General features: G+C 50.2%; 2 protein-coding genes across 2 annotated transcripts in view; one reads left to right on the forward strand and one right to left on the reverse strand.

Moving 5' to 3' along the window:
- Positions 1–32: 32 nt before the first annotated feature.
- Positions 33–20,257, forward strand: SNORC (secondary ossification center associated regulator of chondrocyte maturation). Its single transcript, XM_025463477.3, has 5 exons — positions 33–173; positions 12,555–12,714; positions 13,054–13,217; positions 19,215–19,397; positions 20,075–20,257. Exons 3-5 carry the CDS (start codon positions 13,145–13,147, stop codon positions 20,182–20,184), a joined length of 366 nt encoding a protein of 121 aa, XP_025319262.1. The 5' UTR covers positions 33–173; positions 12,555–12,714; positions 13,054–13,144; the 3' UTR covers positions 20,185–20,257.
- A 1,817-nt stretch (positions 20,258–22,074) lies between these two features.
- NGEF (neuronal guanine nucleotide exchange factor) overlaps positions 22,075–24,024 on the reverse strand; it is a 39,499-nt gene continuing 37,549 nt past the window's right edge. The window contains exons 12-13 of the mRNA XM_025463473.3: positions 23,529–23,633; positions 22,075–23,052 (exon numbers count right to left, since the gene is read on the reverse strand). Of these exons, the coding sequence (XP_025319258.3) occupies positions 22,862–23,052; positions 23,529–23,633 (296 nt within the window). The 3' untranslated portion in view covers positions 22,075–22,861. The remainder of the gene's footprint in view (positions 23,053–23,528; positions 23,634–24,024) is intronic.

The raw sequence follows: 24,024 nt of genomic DNA on the forward strand, positions 1-24,024 counted from the left end.
TTGTACTCACCTTTGTCAAGGCTAAGTCTTGCACTAAACCGTTCTCTTGGCACCGTGGAGACGCTCCAGACACGTGAGCCCCTGAGACATGGAGGCAGCCATGGCCTTTCCTGCCAGGGTGTGGAACACTGGCTGGTTCTGTATTTGGGAATGTAGAGGTCAAGATAAACATGGTAAGTTTGACCAAATGTCTTTACTCCTTTCACTGTCCCTTTCTGCTGACTTGTGGATGGTCTCTTGCCCTCATACCACAGACACACCCTCTGAATGTTCCTTCCAGAGCCTACCCACACCTTCCAAACTGGACTCCACTGTGTGCTTGTTCAGGGAAAATAAAAATAAATTAAAAATTAAAACACAAACATTTGGGGTGGGGTAGGCAGATTTGGGGTAGCAAAGTCATTTTTATCATGGAACATTGCATTTACTTCACCAAGAACCTTGCTTCTACTTGAGGAATTTCCCACTTAGTGGAAAGAAACCACCCCTCCTGCTCTTTCTCACATTCTCATCTGTTCACGGACTTCCAACTACCACATTCTGTCCCTTTCAATAAATTTAATTTGCTAATTATCTTAACTCTTAGTTTTAAAGTATTTGTTTTGTACATGGTTTGCTTTTACTTAATTTGGAGGCTTAAAAAAAAACCATACCCAGACCAGATAGCTTTATTATGGAGACTTTCCCCTAGGTGGTGTTCTCAATACTGTTGCTACATTACAAATTACTCCAAACTTACTTAGAACAACCTCTTCATTTTGCTGGTAACTTTATGAGTCCTTATTTTAGGGAAGGGCTCAGCTGGGGAGTTCTCCTGTGAGGTCTCCTGATTGTGGCCATATGTCAACAGGGCTGTGATCTTAGAAAGATTTGATAAGGTTGGCCAAGATGGATCACTCATGTTAGTGGCATTCGATTCTGGCTGTTGGCTGGGAGCTCAGCTAGCTTCATAGCTAGAGGAACTATATATTCCTCGTCAGCATATCTTCAGAGTAGTTGGACTTAGGTGGCACTGGGCTCCCTGCCAGAGGAGAACCAAGCAGAGGCTGCATCACCTTTTCTGCCCTAAACTCAGAAGTCATATAGTGTCACTGTCAAAATCCTCACACAGCTACTGAGACTCGGGGCTGGAAACATGAGACCCTTTCCATCCTGATGGAAGAAGTAAGGTCACATTGTCGGAAGAGCATGTGGGGTGGGAGATGTCCTTGCCATTTTGGGTAATTATCTGCATAAAATTAGTTTATGCATATACATCAAGGAACTTTAACTCTCCATTGGCTCTGAGTTGAGGGATTACTTTAAATCCCTCAGGATAGATTAATAGTACTTCTGGCTTTATCTTTTAAGCAACCATTTTATAAATATGTAGTAGTGTATCCTTCTACAAACAGTATTTTTTTTAATTGATCAGGTAAAGAATTGGAATTTTTTTTTTAAAGATTTTTATTTATTCATGAAAGACACAGAATGGCAGACACAGGCAGAGGGAAAAGTAGGCTCCATGCAGGGAGCCCAGTGTGGGTCTCAATCCTGGGACTCCAGGATCACGCCCTGGGCCAAAGGCAGGTGCTAAACCGCTGAGCCACCCAGGAATCTCTGAAATTTATTTTATACAAAGTGCCCTCTCTGCATTATTAATAAAAATAAAAAGTCTATATGTCTGACAGAAATGCTACCGTGAAATGAAGCTATTTCTCTCCTGTGCTTCCAGTGTGTGGGAAGTAGAATTTCCTCACAAGAGCATCAGGCATGCACACTCCAGACAGTAAGTTCTAACCAAGAGCATATTCCAGATGGAAGCTGGAGCTCCTGGTTGATGGGTTTCATGGAGCAAAAAGAAAGCCCAGCTCTGGAGATAATGGAATTGGCCCTGCTTTGAGTATAGGCGGTTCCTAATGAGTCTCCTTGCTGGGACGGTGGGGAGCCTGGGAACCTCGAAGCAGCCAGATGTGTGATGTTTATTTTAGGGATGTCATTGGATGTCCTGGGAACGAAGAACCTATACAGCTCTTGGTAGTGCCACTTGTGGACTAGGAACCTGCAAGGGGGGAGTTTCCCTCTGGGGATTAGTCATTGGGAATGTTTTGCAACTAAAACAACATAGCTATGCTTCACTGTATGGGAGGAACAGCACATAGATGCCAGGAAGCAAGGGGAGAGAAGTGGGCTTTTTCCCTGACTGCTGCAATGTAGCCTAAAATCTATCATTCCCCCCGTTTTGTTGCTGGCAAAGGGATGACACCATGAGGATGAAACTCATAATAGCTTCAATACTCAGTTCAGGGACACCTTGGTAGCTCAGTGGTTGAGTGTCTGCCTTCGGCTCAGTGCGTGATCCCAGGTCTGGGGATTGAGTCCCTCATTGGGCTCCCTGTGAGGAGCCTGCTTCTTCCTGTGTCTCTGCCTCTCTCTCTGTGGCTCTCATGAATAAACAAAGTCTTAAAAATTCAGTTCAGATCTTAAGCAGAGCCATAATTTCTTAAAGATTGTTTCCTTTCTCCTCAAGTGTAGGAGTGGTAGATTAGGAAAAATTACTTTTTCCTTTGAATTCCTCTTTTAGAGCAAGAAATGGTCCTGAAAATTGTTGGTGGGTTAGTATTAGGTTTGGTTGCATATAGAAGGTGAAAAGCAAACAAAGTGACTTAAACAAGATGGTTTATTTCTCAAGTGAAATCTAGAGGCTGGCATGTTGCTCAGGGACCTGGGTTCTTCTGTTTCACCATCCTGATTGTGGCTTCCATACTCATGGTCACTCTTGGTCCACGGTGACTACTAGAGCAACAGTCATCAGCCCAATATTCCAGGCAGGAGGAGGGAGTGGGGTGAGGCAAAAGGAGCACTCCTCCCTGCTTAGTCCTCCATAAATAGGAGCTTTTTTGGGAGTCCTTCCCAATGTCTAAAGTCTTATTGGTTAGAACATAAATATGTAACTATAGTTCGTTGCAAGGAAGACTGGAAATTTGGAGATTTTAGTTGACCGCTTTACCACCCCAAATACCATTGGGGTGCTGTTTCTAAGAACTGGGGAGAATGGATATTGCATTGGTGGTTAGTCTCTAACACTAATTTGCTCTAATTTTCTGTTTTGAAGTTGGAAAAATTGGGGATCGTTTGTACACATTGATCATGGGAAAGGAAGTCTAGCAAACTACCCCAGTTTGGTCTGTGGACTGAGGATCTCAGTGTTTTCCAATGAGGAGGTTCTTTTTCCATTCTTGTGCAGAGCTGGGGTACCAGAGCAATTTCCAAAGGCCCAGCCTTGCTGTGTTTGGCATCTCCTACTTCTGCACAGAGTCTGGATTTGGGGTGGGGTTTTTTTTTTTTTTTTAAGGTATCCTGTGGAGTGAACCTGCAACTGGTTTCATGAATGGAGTTGCTGGAGTCAAACTGTCAGATATGAATGTTGGTCCTACCACCTACTTTGGGCAAGTATTTTTTCCCTATCTGCAAAATGGAAACTATCAAGTGGTTATGATCAGTAATTTAAAATGCAGGGCATCCCTGGGTGGCTCAGCGGTTTAGCACCTGCCTTTGGCCCAGGGCGTGATCCTGGAGTCCCGAGATCAAGTCCCACGTTGGGCTCCTGGCATGGAGCCTGCTTCTCGCTCCTCCTGTGTCTCTGCCTCTCTCTCTCTCTCTCTATCATCTCTCTCTCTCTCTCTCTATCATGAATGAATGAATGAATGAATGAGTAAATAAATAAATAAATAAATAAATAAATAAATAAATAAATCTTTTAAAAAACTTAAAATGCAAGTGCATGGTATAGTGCCCAGTGCATAAAATACTTGATAAATAGTGTTTGTAGGCCATTTTGCCAGAGTGAAGGGAGTTTGTAGGCTCATGTAGGCTCAATACGGTAGACTATTATTAAATAGGGATAAAATTTCTCTTGGACATCTTAATATTAGTGCATAGAAGTAGCCCGCAGGGAGGCAGTGTGGTACAGGTTCTATATGAAGCTGTATGTCAGCTAGCACCAGATCATCTGTGGAACTTGAAGCAAAAATCATTCCTTAAGCTCCATGACCAGAGTTTCTAATTTGGAGTGGGACCTAGCATTGGAAATTATTTTGAAGTACAGAATGGGCAGTCTGTGAGTAGAGAAGTGTTGCCTACCTGATACTGCTCTGACCTCCAGAGTTTGTGAGTGCGATCTGTGTGTGCATCTACACATCTTTGCAGCATACTGCCAACCCACACTGTTTTCAGATTTAACACTTGTGTTTCAGCATGGGTTCTGGATGATATATGATAATCAACCTTTGCAGTTTTCCTGAAGCAGAGTTAAGTTGAAATGCAAGTATGGTGAGCCTCATATAGGGCTTAGTCACTTACCTAATTTTCTGACTCTCTAGTAACATGAAATTAAGCCTTAGATGGCTCAGGGTCCCATCATAAAACAAATATTCAGTCAAAAGAAATGGAAAAATGTTGGTGTTGAAAAGGTTAGTAGCAAAATGGATAAAGGTAAAGTTACTGAAGGATTGATCAGTAATTGTAGGGAAACCATTAACACCATATTCAGTGATCCCATCAGTCATTCTGTCCATTTCTAGGTGATTCTTTTTTTTTTAATAAATTAATTTTTTATTGGTGTTCAATTTACCAACATACAGAGTAACACCCGGTGCTCATCCCGTCAAGTGCCCCCCTCAGTGCCTGTCACCCATTCACCCCCACCCCCCGCCCTCTTCCCCTTCCACCACCCCTAGTTCGTTTCCCAGAGTTAGGAGTCTTTATGTTCTGTCTCCCTTTCTGATATTTCCCACACATTTCTTCTTCTAATGTCTCTCCAGTTCACTTAACAATCTCACCTGGATACTGTGTGTGTGAACATGAATATAGAAAAATTGGTTTATATCTACAAATATATAAAGCAAGGAGAAGGGCCCCTGGCCGGCTCAGTTGGTGGAGCATGCAGCTCATGATCTCAGGGTGTGAGTTTGAGCCCCATGTGGGGTGTAGAGATTACTAAGAAATAAAATATTAAAAAAAAAACCCTCTTAAGAAGAGAGTAATACCATCTAAAATAGGCAGTGAATAACATATACTTAGCTGCTACAGTTCTTGTCTCTGTACCAGCTCACAAGCTATGGGTGATAATGTACAACTTATTTCCTTATTTCTCATTCCATGTTCTTTTGCCCTGTACCTTCATTCTCGAGGGGTCTGAATCCTTAATAGTCCTGAGGTTATTGCAACTTTTGTCTTTAATTAGCTTCCCCCCCATCCCAAGTTCAGGTTTTCTTATTAATGAAAAATTTCAAACCTACATAGAAGTAGACTAGTGTTAGGAGTGTCTAGGAAGTCCCATGATCTGAGTGCCAGCAGATTCTGTCTAGTAAAGGGCCCTCTTCCTGGTTTGCAGACAGGCATCTTGCTATGTCCTTGGGTGGCAGAGAGCTCATGTCTCTCTTTATCCACCTTTTGACATTTATTTATAAAGAATTTATTTTTAAATTAAGATTTTTATTTTATTTCCAGTATAGCTAACATGCAGTGTTATATTAGTTTGAGGTGTACAATATAGTGATTCTGCCATTCTATACATTACTCAGTACTCATCAGAATCAGTGTACTCTTAATCCCCTTTACCTATGTTCACCCATTGTCCCCCACCCCCGCCCCAGCTCCCTCTGGTAACCATCAGTTTGTTTTCTCTAGTTGAGTCTGTTTCTTAGTTTGTCTCTCTATTTTTCATTTGCTCATTTGTTTTGTTTCTTAAATTCTACGTGTGAGAGAAATCATATGTATTTGGTTTCACTTAGCATTATACTCTAGCTCCATCCACGTGGTTGCAAATGGCAAGGTTTCATTCTTTTTTTATGGCTGAGTACTATTCCATGGTGTGTGTGTGTGTGTGAGAGAGAGACATCTTTATCCATTCATCTTTTAATGGACATGGGCTGCTTTCATAATTTGGCTATCGAAGACAATGCTGCTGTAAACGGGTGCATATATCCCTTTGAATTACCGTTTTTGTATTCTTTGGGTAAATACCCAGTAGTGTGATTACTAGATCATAGGGAGGTTCTAGTTTTAATTTTTTGATGAACCTGCACATTTTTCCACAGTGGCTGCACCAGTTCCATCCTCACCAACAGTGCAAAAGAGTTCCCCTTTCTCCACATCCTCACCAACACCTGTTGTTTCTTGTGTTGTTGATTCTAGCCATTCTGACACATGTGAGGTAATATCTCATTGTGGTTTTGATTTGCCTTTCCCTGATAATGAGTGATTTTGAGCATCTTTTCTTGTGTCTTTTGGCCATCTGGATGTCTTCTTTAGAGAAATGTTCATTCATGTCTTTGTTGAGTTGTATCAGTTCTTTATACATATTGGATACTAATCCTTTATCTTTCAATCTTTTAAAGATCATCTTTCCCTTTGTCAGGGCCCTACTCTCATGACCTAATTTTTTTTTTAAGATTTTATTTATTTATTCATAAGAGATACAGAGAAAGAGGCAGAGACCGGCAGAGGGAGAAGCAGGCTCCCTGCAGGGAGCCCAATGTGGGACTTGATGGGAGAGTTCTGGGATCAAGCCCTGAGCCAAAGGCAAATGCTCAACCGCTGAGCCACCCAGGCGTCCCCCCTCATGACCGAATCTAACCCTAATCACCCCCAAAGGCCCCATTTCCAAGCACCATCACTAGGCTTCAACATAAGAATTTGGGGGGACACAAACAGTTACAGCAACTGGTATTAACAAACTCCTACCTAACATAATCCAGCTTCAACAATTGACATTTTACCAATTTTGTTTTATTTCACATTTTTATTTTTTTTTAAAGGTAGGGAGGGGCAGAGTGAGAGGGAGAGAAAATCTTAAGCAGGCTCCATGCCCAGTGTGGACCCCGACAATGGGAATCAGTCCCACAACCCTGAGATCATAACCTGAGCTGAAATCAAGAGTTGGACACTTAGCTGACTGAACTATCCAGGTGCCCCCTTCTTAGACTATTTTAAGACAAATTCTAGATATGTCACATATTTTAATGTGTGCGGTAACAGATAAGGATGCCTTTTTTTTTTTTTAAGTTTTGTTTAAGCTCTCCACCCAACATGCGGCTCGAACTCACAACCCTGAGATTGAGAGACACATGCTCTTCTGACTGAGCCAGCCAGGCACCCTAATGAGTATGCCTTTGAAAAAAGAAAAGAACAGGGATGCCTGGGTGGCTCAGCTGGTTTGGCGTCTGCCTTCAGCTCAGGGCATGATCCTGGAGTGCCAGGATCGAGTCCCACATTGGGCTCCCAGCATGGGGCCTGCTTCTCCCTCTGCCTGTGTCTCTGCCTCTGTGTGTCTCTTGTGAATAAATAAGTGAAATCTTTTTTTTTTAATAAGTAAAATCTTTAAAAAAAAAAAAAGACTATATGCGAGTATCACATTAACCATGTTGATAATTAATATCTAAACCCAGTCCATATATCATTTTCTCATATTGTCCTAAAGGTGTCTTTTTTAAAAGTTTGAACCAAAATCAAAATGAAGTTCATTTGGTGCAATCCAGTTCCTCCTCAAAAATGAAATTGAAAAAATGGAATCATTTATCCATGGAACATCCTATATTGGATTCGGCAAGGAGCATCCTTTATAGTATCAATTAACTCCTCTCTCACATTTTCTGTATATTAGGAGTCAGATCTAGAGGCTTGACTATATTCAGATTCTCCCTTTCCCTTCAAGGAATACTTCATTGCTGGCATGGTGTACATCCTGTTGCATCCCATCAGTCATGTCAGCAAGTGGTTTTGTCTGGCTGTCCCATATTTTCCTTATGTCAAAATTCATCAGTCCGTCCCATGGCTGTAGAGTTGACTCACCCATTATAACCGGTCTGTTGTTGACCATTCATGTAGCAGTTTTAACATTCCTCAATGGTATAACCGTCTGTTATATATAACCGGTCTGTTGTTGACCATTCATGTAGCAGTTTTAACATTCCTCAATGGTCATTGTCTAGGTCCTATTATTGCATCATTTGTTATTGAAAAATAGTGACCCTTGGGAGGAAAGGGAGACCTTATTTTGAGTAATTCAAGACTTAGAACTTGGAAGAAGAGTGGAAAGAACTCCAACGTGATTTTCACTCCCAACTGCTAACGTCTTACCGTATCTGCTTTATCAGTTTTTCAGGATAATCAGTTTTTCTTAATGATGACTCTCTGTATTTATTTATGAACCATTTGGAAGCAAGCTGCAGACATGTCCCTTACCCCTAAACATTTCAGGGCGTTTCCTTGAAACAAGGACATTTTCTTACATAACCACAGTGTAATTATTAAAATTAGGAAATAAATTATATAATGCTATTAATTAATATTTAGGTTTCATTCATATTTCACCAATTGCTCTGCTAATATCTTTTATAAGGAGAAAACAAAAAGGTGCAGTACGCTATCCATGATCACTTTCTGTATTTAGTCGGCATGTTCTTGAGTCTTCTCTAACCTGGAATGGTTCCTCTGTCTGTCTTTGTCTTATCTGGACATTTAAGGATGTAGGACAATTGTTTTGTTGAATGCCCCAATTTGTGTTTGGTGTTTTCTCAGGATTTGGTTGAGATTATGCAATTGGGCAGGAATAATACAGAAATGATGTTACGTCCTCAACGCATCATAACATATGATGATGTTGGTTTGAACCATTACTGGTGATGTTAATTCTAATCCCTTGATTAAGGTGGTGTCTGCCTGGTTTCTCCACTGAAAGGATTTTTTTATGGGAGATACTATGAGACTTTGTAAATATTCGATTCCTCATCAAACTTTTAAAAAAAGAATTTATTTATTTATTTATTTATTTATTTATTTATTTATTTATTTATTTAAGAGAGAGCATGCTCATGAGAAAGGAGGAGGAGCAGAGGGAGAGGGAGAAGCAGGCTCTCAGCTGAGCAGGGAGCCCAATGTTCAATCCCAGGACTTGAGCTAAAGGCAGACACTTAGCCTACTGAGCTACCCAGGCACCCCTCCTCATCAAACTTTTATTCACTAGTTTAAGCAGCCATTGATTCTTGCTTGAACAATGAATACTTGCCATACTTTCCTTTTATACTTATTAGCACTCTGTTACAAGGAAGAGCTTTTCATGCACACACGCACGTGTGTGCACACACCCATGCATGCCTGTGCATACACTATAGGTTAGAATCTGATAGTATTTTTCATGCATAGATTGTTCATTTGGTGCCCCTCCAACTTGGCTCTCCCTCATTTTTTGAGCACTTCTTTCTTCATGAGATATTCTAGACTCATCATCTACTTTTCCTTTCCCATATTTGGAATTAGCCATTTTTCTAAATCTGTTGCTTCTGTAAGGAAGCCTGAAGATTTATGAGTGGAAGAGTCTCAAATTTGTTTGAGTCTACCCAAACATCCCCATTCCAAATCTCAAGGTCTCACTCCTGTCCAATCAGTGCTATAGGTTTCACCTGAGAAAATTGACACAGCTGTGAATTCAAGACTGTAGTTCTGCAATTCACACAGATTTGGGGCCTGATCTGTAGCCAGTTATGCCCTGTATCCACAAGAAATAAGGTTTTAAAAAAGATTTTATTTATTCATGAGAGACAGAGAGGCAGAGACATAGGCAGAGGGAGAAGCAGGCTCCCTGTGAGGAGTCTGTAGGACTCAGTCTCAGGACCTCAGGATAATGACCTGAGCCAAAGGGAGATTCTCAAACACTGAGCCACCCAGGTGCCCTGAAAAAAAGATATTTTTTAAAGACTGTCACAAAAGGGCTCTAGTTCTTTGATCATGACTTGGCTTTCAAATTTAAAGCCTGAACTTGTCATTTTCTGTGAACACCCACTACAGTAAAACAAGTAGCCAATTCATTTCACTGTCCTATTGATCATATCATCATCACCTCTATAAACATCAAGTACAGTATCTACTTGATCTTTTAAGCCTTGTCTTCAGTAGGCACTTCATGCAAAACAACCACATGAGTCTTAACATATGGCATGCCACATGTTACCAGATCAGATTTTCTACTGGCAATCAGGTCTTCTGTGCATTCAAACTCAAACATGGTGGCAAGCCAAACTCAGAAACACATCTTTGAGGGCCTGTTTCTCAGGATCATTCCAGGTGCAAAGCTCTGTATTAGGGTCTGACTTGGAAACAGGATTCACTCTAGGTATTTCAGACAGAAGAGATTTAATGCAGGGATATATTTTAAGGATGTCTAAAGGACTGAAGGAGTAGAAAAGGGAAAAGGGAAGGGAAGTTTACTTATAAGTTGACAACTGCACCTAGACAACCGACATCAGCCAGGGCTAAAGAAAGATTCCTCAGAGGCCACAGCACTTTTAACTAATGCTCCTGGAATTGGATTTCAGCTGCCTAGCAAGGACCCAGAACCTGTACTTCCAACTTTATGTGGCTGCCCCCAAAGCCACCATCACCTAACCTGAGTCCCTGATGTTCTTAGAGCTGTCAGAGAGTGTCACTTCTCCCATCCCACCTTGTATCTCACAAGTGCCTCCCATTAGCAGGTGCTAACAGGAAGTCAGCTAGAAAGGAAGTTTCAAGTGTCCTTGAAAACTGTCATTTTGAAACTGTAGTTATCTGACTACATTATGCTGCTTCATTACATTGCAGGGCACAAAAAGTTGAGGATGGGAGCCTGGGGAGTAATAAGGCAACATACATGAATAAGCAAGTGAGAAGATGCTCAATGTTAACTCCATCCCAGAAATCCCAATGGATTGAATCCAAATACTGAGTTCCTGTTGCATGCTGGGCATGGTGGTGCTAGGTTCTAGAGATGCATTGGTGAACAAAATACAGCCCTTGCCATCCTGGGATTTATAGTCACATAGTGGGGATAGGCAAACTATAAACACTTCATCTAATGGCAATATTACCTCTATCTGACAAAAGATTTTTATTTTGGATACACACACAACCCAAACAAAAATAAATGTAAAAAGATAGACTACTCTAATAAATGGCAATGAAAATTGAACAGACCATTCACAAAAGAGGATACTCCTTTGGTCGCTGAATATGAAAAGGTGCTCAACTGTGTTAGTCATGGAAATGCAACCACAATGAGGCACCATTAAATACCTATCAAAATGACTAGAAAATGAAAGACTGGCATTGCCAGGTATGGGTGAGGATGTGGAGCCACTGCTTACAGTACTCATAAGAGTATAAACTGGAACACTTTGGAATAGTGCTCAGCAACATCTGCAGAAGCTAAACACTACCTACCCTCCGACCTAGCAACTCTGTCATTAGGTTTATAACCAAGAGAAGTTAGCGTGTATTTTCACCAAAAGACATGTACAAGCATATTTATAGGAGCTGTATTCATAGAAGTTCAGACCTGGAAATAACCCAAATAGACACAGGTAAATGGCAAAATGGATAGAAGCATGGTTAAGTTGTGACATATTCATATAACCGAATACTACTACTATTCAATAAAAACAAAAAAGCTGCTACATGCAGCAATGTAGATGAATCTCACAGAATCTCGGACAACAACAAAAAAGCCAGTGAAACAAGTTCATGTCCTATGATTCCATTTATTTGAAGTTCAGGAATAGACAAAACTCAACTATAGTGACAGAAGACAGAATTGTGCTTTGGAGGTACTGATGGGTGGACACAGGAAGGATGCTACTGATGTGCTGGAAATGTTCGATATTGATTAGGCTGTTTGCCCTGGTGTATACATTCATAAAAGTTCCTCAAACTGTAAACATAAGAACATAAGATTTGTGCATTTCACAGTATATATGTTATTCCTCAGAAAATTCACCAAAAAAAAAAAAAAAAAAAACGGTGAAAGAAATGAGAATCTTATGTATATGTAAGTGCTAGAAAGAAATGATGTGATGGGTAGATGGGAGGCTGACTCATTAGGACTTGAATGGTGATGAGATAGGTACATACTGAGCTGAGGGACTGCCTTTTGGGAGATGGGATGGCAAGTGGAAAGGCACTGTGACAGGACCACGTTTGCTACGTTGGAGGAACCTAGTCAAGGCCAGTGGACTAGAATAGCGAGCAAGGCCAAGGGAAGCCTTTAAGGTGACTTTTCTAAGTTCAGGGAGAAAGCATGAAGAGTGTGAGGTAAGGGGTGCTGGCAGTACTTTCTGAGAGATTAGACAGGAGTAAGGGAGAGAAAAACCTTTGATGACTTTTAATTATGTGGCTAGGACATCTGGGAAGATCTGGGGCTGGGTTCCACTGACTGAGCAGGACTGGAGAGGCACTGGAGTCAGGGTTGGTTTGGACACGTTAAATTACATATACTTTTTAGATACCCATGGAGCTTTTGGGGAGGCCGTGGGTGGTCCGGCTGAAGTTCTGCACCACACCCAGGGTGGGCACAGATGCCAGGAGCACACAGGTGGTGTTTCAAGTCTCAGATACCTGAGAGAACAGAGAGCAAGAAGAAGAAACAAGGCAAAGTTTAACGACATGAGCTTTTCTGGAAAGACTAGAGCTACTGAGGGTTTGGATTGAAACTGCGTTAAAAGTGCTTCTTTCACAAACCCTGACGAGTGCTGTCTCCCCACCAGGCGTCGGAGCCCAAGAGTGAGCTGACTCTGTGCAGTGCTGACTGCCTGGGCTTCAGTCTCTCAAGCCAGGGCCACAGGCACTAAAATGCAGATCCCTGGGCCTACCCATGACCCCCTGAAACAGAGTGCTGGAGGCATCTGCATTTTCCAAGTAACCTGGGTGAGTCTTTTTGCACATTGAAGTTTGAGAATCTTTCTTCCAGTGGTTGAGAGTGTGTGTGTGTGTGAGAGAGAGAGGGAGAGAGAGAGACAGAGAGAAAGAGAGAGAGAAAGAGAGAGGGCTGTGGGGAGGGAGAGAGGCAAAGAGAGAAATTTCCTCTTTCTTTCCCTCTCTGAGGGTGGGGCTACTTTGGAGTTCAGGAAAGCAGTCGGTTCTGTAAGCTTTGCTCTGTGTCTGTGTGTGTGTGTGTGTGTGTGTGTGTGTGTGCACGCTGATGTGTGGGGGGCGGGCACGGTGTCCCAGGAGGACAGAGTTTGCATTGATGAAAACCCTTCCCAGCCCTTTGATAGCTCTTTCCCGCCGCTCTGAAGTTAACTAGCTCAGTCGTCGGTGCACCCTGCTCTCCAGCTGCGCACCCTCACAGGCCAGGATGGCATTCTGTCTGGCCCTACGCATGGCCCTGCTGCTCCTCCCCGGGGTCCTGGCCCCCGCAGTGCTCACAGGTAAGGGTGCTCCCTTGACTCTGCTGCCACCAGCCGCCCAGGGCCAAGAAGCACCTTGGGCCACATTCTCCATTGCCTACTGGGCAGAGGCCCTTCATAGGAGATGGGGCAGCTGTTTGGGGCGATTCTGTGGAGGGCTCCTATGGATAGGCTGCCAGGAGCCGAGTCGATGTCCTGGGAATTGCTAGCCACGGGGACGATGGCCCGTGAAGCAGGGGGGTGATTTACGGAGCAAGGCCAGGGACGTTAGCTGCCTGGGGGACGTGGGGATTACCCCAGCATGCTAAAATCTGAAGGTTTCAGACCTGGGAGTCAGGAGCAGGCATCAGGCACAAGGCAAGCGGCTGAAGGACCAGAGGCCCCAGGCTCCTAGGCAGAAACTACAGAGCTCTGTTGTTTTACTGTTCAACCCTGCAAGCCCTTCTCTGCTGGCTTTATGAAATGTCCTTCCAGAGTGAGGACTCAGGTACTATTCCCAGCCCATGAGAAATTCCAGAAAGAGCAAGGGCCTGAGACTCCTTGGCAAAATCATGATGAGGACACTGGACTTAGCCTCAGTACTGAGGATGAAATGGCTGGGTCGGGGGTCTGGTGAGAAGGAAAGTCCCAATAGGCTTGGGGTGGCAGGCTCCCTGGACCTGGGGCATGGTGCTAGGGCCCTCTGCTGGGAGGGGCTGGCCCCATCCAGCTTCAAAGCTCAAGAGAGAAATAGCACAGACAGGTCCTGAATAGTCTTCACCCTGGAAGAAAGCAATCTCTGTTGGCCATGAGGAGAGCCAAAATAGAAATATTTCAGGGCCCCTGTGTGTAAGACAGTGTGTGGGAGGGGGTCCTGGGCTGGAGAAAGGTGTGGGTAGGAGACCCTGGGAGACCTTCTCTGCAGCATAGGCTTTGGGGGAATGTCTGTGGATCTATCAGGGTGTCAAGTGGATGCCAGCCACCTGAGCATGGCGCTGGGGAGAGTTGCTGGGGGGTGTGAGGCCTAGTGGGACAGCCACACACTCAGGCACACACACCAGGGAGAAATGGGTGATGGTGAGTTGCTTGTGGGCATCCAGGCCTCTCTAGATGCCCTAGGAAGAAGAAGCCTGGCTTTGCTTCTGGCTGTGTTTACCAGCTGTTTCTCAGCTTCTCTGTACATCTCATCTGTATCACGGTGATAACTGCAGTCAGTAGCTCTGCCTCCCTTGCAGGGGACCATAGGACTACCAAATTCAAACATAAGAGCTTTCAGGATGGGCCAGGCCTCCTGTAGCACCCAGTAACTGTTGGGGACATGACTAAATGTCCCCAGCCCCTCCTCTGGGTGCAGGGTGGTCTTGGGGCAAAAACACCTCCCTCATGTAGGCTGGGAAGGTGCCCAGCCTCCCTTTATATGGGAGATGAACCAGTTGGGCAAGACGGGCTGGTGTGATGCCCCAGGAACTGGGAGAGTGACCTGAATGTAGGATGGCATCTTCTATGGACTAGACCTTGAGACTGTGGTCCTTGTAAATCCTCCACACCCACCCAACCCCTGCCCAGTGGTCAAAGTGGGTAGAGGTGAAGGTGCTGGCGCCTGCCTGCCCAGGTTCTGGGGCCGCCTGGGGAGCTCCTGTCCAGTTTCTTGTTCCCTGAGTAGCCAGCTCTCCCTGCCTAGGATACTGGCCAGAAGCCCTGGATCAGGCTGTGCATACACAGGCTGGGTGGGTGGGCTTTGTCTGCTGCCACAGGAATGTTTGGGGACGTGTTTGGCATCTCTAGGACCTCACCTGGCCTCACCTCCCTCCACGTGTCCTACCAAGAACAGGCAGGCCAACTCCACCCTGGAGTCTTTGGGGTTTTGGCTGGCTGTTGTTCTTCCTGCCGTTCTGTGAGGGAGGATGTTTGGGAGGTTCTCAACTACCCCACTCTGGGCTAGAAGCTCTGAGCAGGTGTGTACAAGGCCTAACAGGCCCCCTGCCCTTTGCTTGGTGGGCTGGGGTCCTGCAGCAGGCACGCAGGGAAGGAGTGGCTCTGTGGCTGAGGTCCAGGTCCAGCCTCCTGGCCTCCCTGTCGGTTGCCTGTGGCTGCAGCTAGTGGGGCAGGAGGAGCAGGCCAGGTTGAGCAGGCGGGAGGCCAGGGCAGCGATGAAAAGGCCCTTCATGGCTGGCACAAAGGCTGTCTGTGAGCTTGGGTGCCTGGCCTCACGGCCCTGTGGTCAGAGCGAGTGTTAAACAAACCTATTTACCGAAAGGCAGGGCAGCTGGAGGCGGTGGGACCAGGGAAGAACCCACTGTGCCCGGGCTTGTGGCAGGGTCACAAGCCCCCCCCCCCCTTCTGGTTTCCTTGGTCAGAGTCACAGGACTTGCTAACCCTGGTCTATCACAGGTCCCCCTTGGTCCTACCCGTCTCTCTGTTCTCACTTAATATCCCATTGGGGCTCACAGCTCACCTTCCATACCTGGGACTCTCTCCTCCATGACTTTGCTTGTGTTGGTCCCTCTGCCTGGCTTTGTTTCCCTCATCTCCACTCTTTAGAAGGGCCCTCCTGCCGGCAAACTCCCTGACAGCTGCTTCTGTTTAGGGCTCTCCAAGATACAATGGGGTGGGGGGGGGGGAAGGTGGGTTATTGCCTTTCAACTTTGTTTTCTCCTTTTATTATAGCAAATTGAGAAAATACAGACATGTAGATGAGGATAAGAAAAGGCTCTGGTCTCTTCCTGGCACCTGTACCTCCTTTACGAGAAGGCTGGTGGCTGAGTCCAGGCTGCAGTTCTGAGCCTACTCAGATGCTGGCAGGCCTCTGGGGGTGTCCCGTGATGGTCAGCTGCAACAGAGGTACAGCACACAGATCTACCTGGCTTGTATCTGGCCAGAGGGGCCCTGGGGCCAAGGCAGCAGCTGACGATGGCAATGCCAGCACAGTTACTACTTGTGTAGACCAAGGAGAGGCACGGTCCAACTCCCATTTCACAGATTGGGAAGTGAAGTCAGGGAGTGGGGAGGGAAGTCAGTCTCCCGGGGTCCCAGGGTGACGTTGCAACAGAGGCTTCGGACCCTGCCCTTTTGGTTTGGAAGCCCATGGGTTCAGCCCCTCAAGCTTTAGGGACTGGTTTGGTGTTGGAGGAGGGGTTGCAGTGGGTACACACGGCAGGGATAAGGTGGCCTGAGCCAGTGTGTTTGGCAGGGAGGACCTGGCTTCTGTGAGGAGCAACAGAATAAGAGTGGGTCATTGGTCTCCCAGAAGGGGAGTAGGCCTGAGTGCGCCCCAACTGCCCTGGTCAGAGGGCCTCTCTCCCCAAGATGGCTCTTGGGCTCTGGCAACAGGCAGAAGGAGATGCTTACCTGGGCCCTGCTAGCTCCAGGTAGCTGATTCCCCCAAATACTACCCAGGTTGGCTGGGCCTGGTACCCAGGAGCCCTGTGGTAGCCTTCCTGCCATGGGTATAAGAGGAGCAAGTGGGAGCCAATGGTTTGTCCATTTACCTGGGAAGACAGGCAGTCTACGAGCCCCAGACCTCAGAGCCTAGTAGTGGGCATACTCAGGCTTTTTCTCTGGCTCAGCTCCTAGGAGCCTGAGGCAAGCATGTCTGGGGCCCAGCACTTTCCATAGCAGCCACAAGGCTTGTAGACCCACCCCCGCCCCCCCAGGCAGTGACAACGGGGGCCTGACAGGGTTACTCCCTCACCTTCATGGGGTGGTCTTCATAGTTGGTAGTGGGTCAAGGCGGCCTCTAGACACCAGCATTTTGGTTCAGCCTCAGGCCCTGCCAGTGAGAAGCTTCCCTCACACTGTATCCCAGGGACCTTTTGCCCCTGGGAGATCTGCTTTGCCAGGGCGTTTCCTGAAAAGGGATGTCAGCTCAGGTAACCCTTGGGGAACAGAACAGCGGTCCCTGCCTGCAAGCTGAGCCTAGACTGGATCTAGCCCAGGCCTGAGAGAGGCTGCAGGGGCAGGGCCTGGGGAGACCTGTACAGTATGATTGTAAAGAGCTTTTAAATTTACATCAAAGTTTCAAGAATAACCCAGTGAACTCCAGTAGATTCTTAGATTCACTTTTGCCATATTTGCTTTTCTTCCTGTCTCTCATCTACCCAGTTGACTTTTCTGAATGTTGACCATTTGAGAGTAAGTTGTAGACATCATGCCTTTTTGGCCCTAAATGCTTCTAAGAACAAGGATGTTTTCTTACATAACCAGTCAGTTATCCAAATGAGGACACAGACATCGATACAGTACTGTTCTCTAAGTATATTCATTCTTCCCCAGTAAACCCCGTAGGACCCCTCATCCAGGAATACATGCTGCATTCAACCTCCTTGGTCTCTAATCTGGAAAAGCTCTTCAGCCTTTCTTTGTCTTTCATGACCTGGATGTTTTTGAAAGCATGGTTATTTTAAGACTGACCCTGAATTTGGTTCATGTTTCCTCGTGATTTGCCCCAGGTGGGCACTGTTAGCAGCAAAGACCCAAAGGCACCTCTGTGTCTTCCCAGAAAGCAGCCTTTCTCTGCAAGCCAGTGAGTCTGAAAGCAGCTTGGCCCTGGCCTGTCTGTACCAGAGGGAGCTCTCAGGGGTGAAGCCTCTGGAGGAAAAGGTGCCTCGGGGACCTGCAGGCAGGCTGGCTGGGCTGCATGAACTACACAACTTCCCTGATGGTTTCTTGGGAAGTGTTTCCTGCTACTTCACTGTCCAGGGGTTTTGGAGTCCCAGCAGCACTCCTCACAAAGGCACCCCCCCCCCAAGACTTGGTTTCCTCAACTCTGAGGCAGGGATACAACAGTTCCTAGGCACCGAGCAGCTGGAGTTAAAGAGATGATGTCTGTCATGGCACCTGCTGAACCCATTCTAGGGACTGCGTGGGGGCTCAGCGTCTCTGGATCACAACTGAGATTAGGCACTGGCCAGCCCTGACCCTGCTAAAACCGATGTTCAGGGCTGGGGTGGGGAGCCCAGAGACTGCCTGCCATTCTGGTCTTGAACTTAAACTGGGTGGCTGGGGCCTCCTGTCTGGGAAGGATAGATGGGTCCAGGGTTGGGGTAGTGCTGTGGGACTCCTCGGACCAGGATCCTTGAGTGTGTGAGTGTGAGTGTGTGTGTGTGTGAAATTGGCATGGGCCGGCATGGCGGAGGTGGGGATATGGGGCTGCAGTTGTCACACAGGCTTCTCAGTCTCAACCTGCCCCATTCCCTGGAGCCCCTGGGTGCTCTAAACCTTGCTAACTCCCAACCCAGGAGCAGAGAAAGGCCTCTGCAGAGAATGCTGCACAGGGACTGATGTGCTGACTGAGCCCCAGCTTGTGTGGGGGCAGGGGGAGCATCGGCCCTTTCCTGGGGCTTCCCTTTCACTGACCACAGACACCCCTGCCCATCCCTCTGGCCCTGTTCTGTCTGGAAGCAGCAATGTCCTGGCCTTGCAGTTTCTTAGGATACAGAGTCACCTTGGGGTTTAAGCTTCAGAACACGGGGTATGTGTGGGCACTGGGCCCCATGTCCTGCGGGCTGTGTGGCTCTGCCCAGGTTAGGGCAAAGGCAGGGAAGCAGAGGAGGAGTCTGCCTCTCTTCCCCACTTCCTGGGGCTCTGGGTAGGCAGGGACCCTGGTTCCTGTTGGGGGCAGGGGTGGGGGTGGGGGGAGTCGTCTCACCCCCTTCTGGCCTCTCCAGGGTCTTCTGGTCTCCAGACCTGTGTCTGCCTTGCAGGGGGAGGGTCCCTCACAAGTGTCAGTCATGTCACCCAGGCCTATGGAGCCAGGCAGTTCAGAGGAGGGATCCCAGGTGGAGGCCCTGCGCCCGCCCACGGTCCTGAAGCTCTGCGGCCGGCGGCTCGGGGTCTTCCCAGCTGTTTTCTAGGAGAATCTGTTGGTCCCCGTCTCCCTCCCTCGGCCTCCCGTCCGTCTGTCTTCACCGGCTCGGGCTCGGGATCAGTCTGGCCAAGTAGGGGCTGAAACGGGAGGCCGCTGCGGTCTGACCCCAGGGGCGGGGCCACGGCCCGGTCGGCCCTGCCGCCTGCCCCCAGCGCCCGTCCTTGGCCTTGCAGCCGAGGGCCCGCAGGAGCCCGCGCCCACCCTGTGGAACGAGCCCGCCGAGCTGCCGTCGGGAGAGGACCCCGTGGAGAGCACCAGCCCCGCCCGGGAGCCCGCGGCCACCGGGCCCCCGGCCCCCACCGCCACGCCGAGCCCCGAGGACAGCACCGCGCGGGAGCGTCTGGACCAGGGCGGCGGTACCTGCGGGAGGCGGGCCCGGGTGGGGGTGGGGTTACGGGGGGGGGGCAGAGCTTTGGGGGGGGCGGCGCGGAGCCTTGGAGGGGCAGGCCGGGGCGGAGGGGTTGGGGGGCGCGGAGCCTTGGGGGGACGGGCCGGGGCAGAGGGGTTGGGGGGCGCGGAGCCTTGAGGGGGCGGGCCGGGGCAGAGGGGTTGGGGGGCGCGGAGCCTTGGGGGGACGGGCCGGGGCAGAGGGGTTGGGGGGCGCGGAGCCTTGCGGGGGGCGGGCCGGGGGGCGCGGAGTCTTAGGGGGGCAGGCCGGGGCGGGGGGGGGATGGGGGGGCGCGGAGCCGCGGGGGGGCGGGCCGGAGCCGGAGGTGGCCTGGGGGGGGCGCGGAGCCTTGGGGGGGCGGGCCGGGGCGGAGGGGTTGGGGGGCGCGGAGCCTTGGGGGGACGGGCCGGGGGGCGCGGAGCCTTGGGGGGGCCGGCCGGGGGGGCGCAGAGCCTTGGGGGGGGCGGGCCGGGGCGGGGGTCCGGCTGGAGGGCGCGGAGCCTTAGGGAGGCAGGCCCGGGCCCGGGGGTGGGGGGGGCGCGGAGCCTTGGGGGGGCGGCGGGACAGGAGGGCGCGGAGCCTGGGGGGCGGCGGGGGGCGGGGGTTGCGGAGCCGCGGGGCTGAGCCGCCCTCCGTCCTCCGCAGGCTCGCTGGGGCCCGGCGCCATCGCCGCCATCGTCATCGCCGCCCTGCTGGCCACCTGCGTGGTGCTGGCGCTCGTGGTCGTCGCGCTGAGAAAGTTTTCCGCCTCCTGAAGCGAATAAAGGGGCGGCGCCTCGGCCGCGGCGCGACTGGCTGCAGCCCCGGGGGCGCCCCCGTGTCTCAGTGTGTCCGCGCGTGCGTGTGTGGGCCAGCGGGGCGGGCGACTCCCACCCGTGCGCGCGGGTCCCCGCTCGGCTGCCCGCGGCCGGGGCTTCGCCGCCCCCGCCCCCGCCCCCCGCCGTGCCCGAGCGCCCGGGGCCGCCCGCTGCGCTGGGCCGCGGACCGCGGACCGCAGGAGGGGGGGCGGGGCGCGGCCGTCGTCTGACTTGGTCAGCCAAGCCCCATGTGCCAGCTCGGAGCGCCATGCCCGTCCCTCCAGCGCCCCCGGGACCCCCCCCCCCCGCCCCGCCCCGGAGCCCCAGGAGCAGCCCCACCGCCGCTCCCACCGCCGCCGTCCCAGGCAGCCTCCCTCCAACCCCCGCTTGGCCCTGGCTCTCCTTTCTTGGTCACGTCCTTTATTTCACACGCTTCCCTGGGAAGCCCCGCTTTTATAATTGAGATTTAAAATAGTGGCTGAGCTGCCCCGGGCACGGCACGACAGGAAAGAAGCCAGAACTACATCTCTTTGCAGTGGAAAAGAAGACTAGAGGCGGGACTGTCTGCGCCCCAGTGATGGTTTGATCCCTTGGGTCTAGGTGTGGGTGCTGGTGGAGGGAAGCTGTTCCTCCTTCACCTCTGATTTCACTGCTGTTTCTAGGGACTCTTTTGGCCTCCTTAGCTTCCTTGAGCTCCTGATCACTTCTGCTCCAGCTAAGACCAGTTTTCTTCTCCTGGATACTCCAGATGGGCACTGGCCCAAAACACATGAGGGTTAGAAGTTTCCACTTATGAAGGACTGTTCTAAAACTGACCAGTTCTCACGAAACTGTTTAAATTACTTCATTCCACGTAACCTCTGGTAACCAAAGCCCTAGTTAGAGCAGCTGATCCAAATCAGCATGCTGTTTACCAGCTTCAAAAAGCTTAACTGGACAAGGGCCAGGACCAGTGGTCACCCCTCCCCTTTGTCCCAGGGTCCCCCACCCCCAAGAGCAGCATAAGGCCAGGAATGGCCCCTCTCCCCCCGGCCCCCTCTCCTCAGAGACTTAAGTGTGGGTACTCCCCCTGGGGGTGTAGCACAGAGGCCCTATGAGCATCAGTCAGTCAGCCGCTCCCTGATGAACCAGAGTGTTGCACACGTATGCACCTTCCAGAAATCCATCCAATTCTCCAAGGGTCTCAGGTCTCAAGAATGCCAAAAGCCATGTTGTGGCCTGTGAGAAGTTGCTACAAAGTTCCACTTGATCTAAATCCTGGGCTAATGAAGGACCTGTTCTGGCATGGAGGAAAGTGTGCCCTGGCAGAAAGAGTGTGGTCTCAGGCAGGCAGGGTTGGGAAGGGTCTGATTCCAGACGTCCACACTCCAGGACAGAGTCGGGGGTGGGGGGTAAGGAATCCATGAAGGTAGCTTGGGCTGGGGGAGGAACCGCATTTGGGTAACTTGCTGGCACCAAAAGTGGGAAGAAGTGCCCAAGGTAGGAAGTGACTGGCCAGGTAGGAAGCCCCAGCCCCATGCCTGATGTTAGATCTCCTGTGGGATCGCCACCCACTGATATTTCTGATAGTCCTACTATGGTCTTCCAAAGCTGCGTTCTCACTTCCACTCCAACTCCTTCAAATAGCATCTTGTTTCTGGAATCCTTCCATAAGTAGAGGCCTAAATCTTTTTCCAACCTGAGGTCCTAACCCTGGCTGCTTTTTCCTGTCTTGGAAGTCACCTCAATCCCCTCCTTTAGGACATGCCTCCTCCACTGGCCTTGAAAGGAGTTCCTCTTTCCCTGCCCAGAACCAAACACCTCATTCCTGTGTGCAGCAGAGCAATAAAGAGCAGACCTTCACCTCCGTTATTTTATACATGATGCTTCTTTTAATGCAGCCAAAAATGATATTTGCTTTTCTCGGAACCAAAACCGATACAGGATGCAGTGACCAATTCATTCCTCACAACACCTGGGCTCCTGAAGGGGCCAGAAGACACAAGTTACATCCAGCTTGTCAGGGAGCCAGAGGTGGCATGGGCCCTCGGGCCAAGCTCTGGTAGGCCTGCCATGAAGCAGGGCCTGGCCGTGCAGCCAGAGGCTGGCAGAGGCTTGGGGAGGGGGAAGACAGAGGTGTTTGGTCTCTCAGTCCTTTGAATCGGAGACCAAGGGCTGCTCATCAAGCTCAGGCAAGGGTGATCCATCTGCACGCCTGGTGGATTCTAATGGCTTCCAGGGTAGAGGACAAGTGCGGGGGGGTCATGACAATCCTTCCAGCCTGCCCTCGGCCAGGGACACTCTTCCAGTGCCTGGGAAGGCCCCTGGAGCATGCCGGTCCACTTCCACTCCCTCTCAGAGACAAGGGGGAGAGGTGGCAAATACTGTTTAAAATGGACTTTCTCGTTTATAAATGCAGCAGAGGAAAGACGTAGGCACCCTTTCTCCAGTTGGCAAGCGAGGGGGCCGAGACACAGGGGCACTCAGCGCGCGGCAGGGAGAGGGGCGGGGGTGGCCCCTGCACAGGCACTTGCCTTCCCCCAGAGGCCTCCACCGTCCGTGGGGTCGGCCTGCCCGGCGCTGCTGCTGCTGCTGCTGCTGCTGCTGCTGCGGCCCGCCCGCATCCTCCCGCCAAGCTGGTGACCCGGGCCTGGGGTCATTGCCGATTTCGGCTGCCCAGCTTCCTGCGATCCTTGTTCTGGCTGCGCTGAGGGTCGTCCATCTTGTGGACTCGGAAACATTCCTTGAGGTTCTGGGACCGGATCTTGGGATTCAAGATCTCCTCAGTCATGGAGCTGGGGAACCAGCCTCTCTCCTGGTCATGCAGACGCTCGCCAAAGATCCACCCTGTGTAGGGATGGGTCGGGGAGGGTCAGGCCGTGGGGGTGAGGGCTGAGGGCTCCCATCCCTGCTGGGATAGAGGTGAGGGAGGTGCACGAGCCCGGCTGGCCCTTCCAGAGAGCACCTGCTCGGCGAACCGCCGCTGGACACGCTCAGATTGGGTTTTCCCCTCATAAGCTGGGAAAGCACTGCCCTGACACCCTCCTGGAGGAACCCGGTGTGTCCCAAATGTATGGACTTTGGAACCCATTCCTGAGCCCTCAGCAGCTGTCTGCTGCTCAGAGTGAAGCCAGGCCGCCCCCAAAAGGGAGAGGCATCCAAGCGGACCAGGTGGTGTCTCAGTGCCCCCGTCTTGTTGGCCAGCCTGCCTCTGAGCCTGGGCCTCGTGGTGACACCCCCACCTTCTCCCTCAGACTGGCACAGGGTCCTGGGGGCGGGGAGGGGGTGGCACGAGTGGGGGTACGCCCAGCCCCCGGCCTCACCGTCTTCGGTCTTTTCCAGAATGTTCAGAATGTCAGCCAGCTCCAGTGTCAGCTCGTCCGGCTGCTGGGCCACATACGGGTGCACACACTGGACCTGGGGACAGTCTGAAGGGAGGGGGGAGGGAGGTGACACGTCATCACCAGGTCACCCGTCCTGCTCCATCCGCAGCAGGCCCTGGACACACACACTCACCCCCCACCCCGGGGGCTAGCAGGGCAGGTGCGCCTGCGCCTCACGTTCCCACAGCAACGGGAAAGGGTCTGCTCAAGGGACAGGAGGGTCTGGCTCCACAGAGAACACGGTTAAAACAGGGGCTCTGGAGGAAAACAATATGCGGATAAAGGGAGGAGCAGTCGGGGAGGGGGACTTCTTTCGGACTTCAGAAGGAACTTGTCAGGCCTGGGATGTGGTGCCGGGAGCCATTTTGGGGAGGGCCAGGCCCTGGAGAGCACAGCAGGGCTAGCAGCTTCGCTGTGAGGCAGGTGGGCTCGCCCC

Source organism: Canis lupus, chromosome 25 (assembly GCF_003254725.2).
Source record: "Canis lupus dingo isolate Sandy chromosome 25, ASM325472v2, whole genome shotgun sequence".
In the NCBI taxonomy this organism is placed as follows: Eukaryota; Metazoa; Chordata; class Mammalia; order Carnivora; family Canidae; genus Canis; species Canis lupus.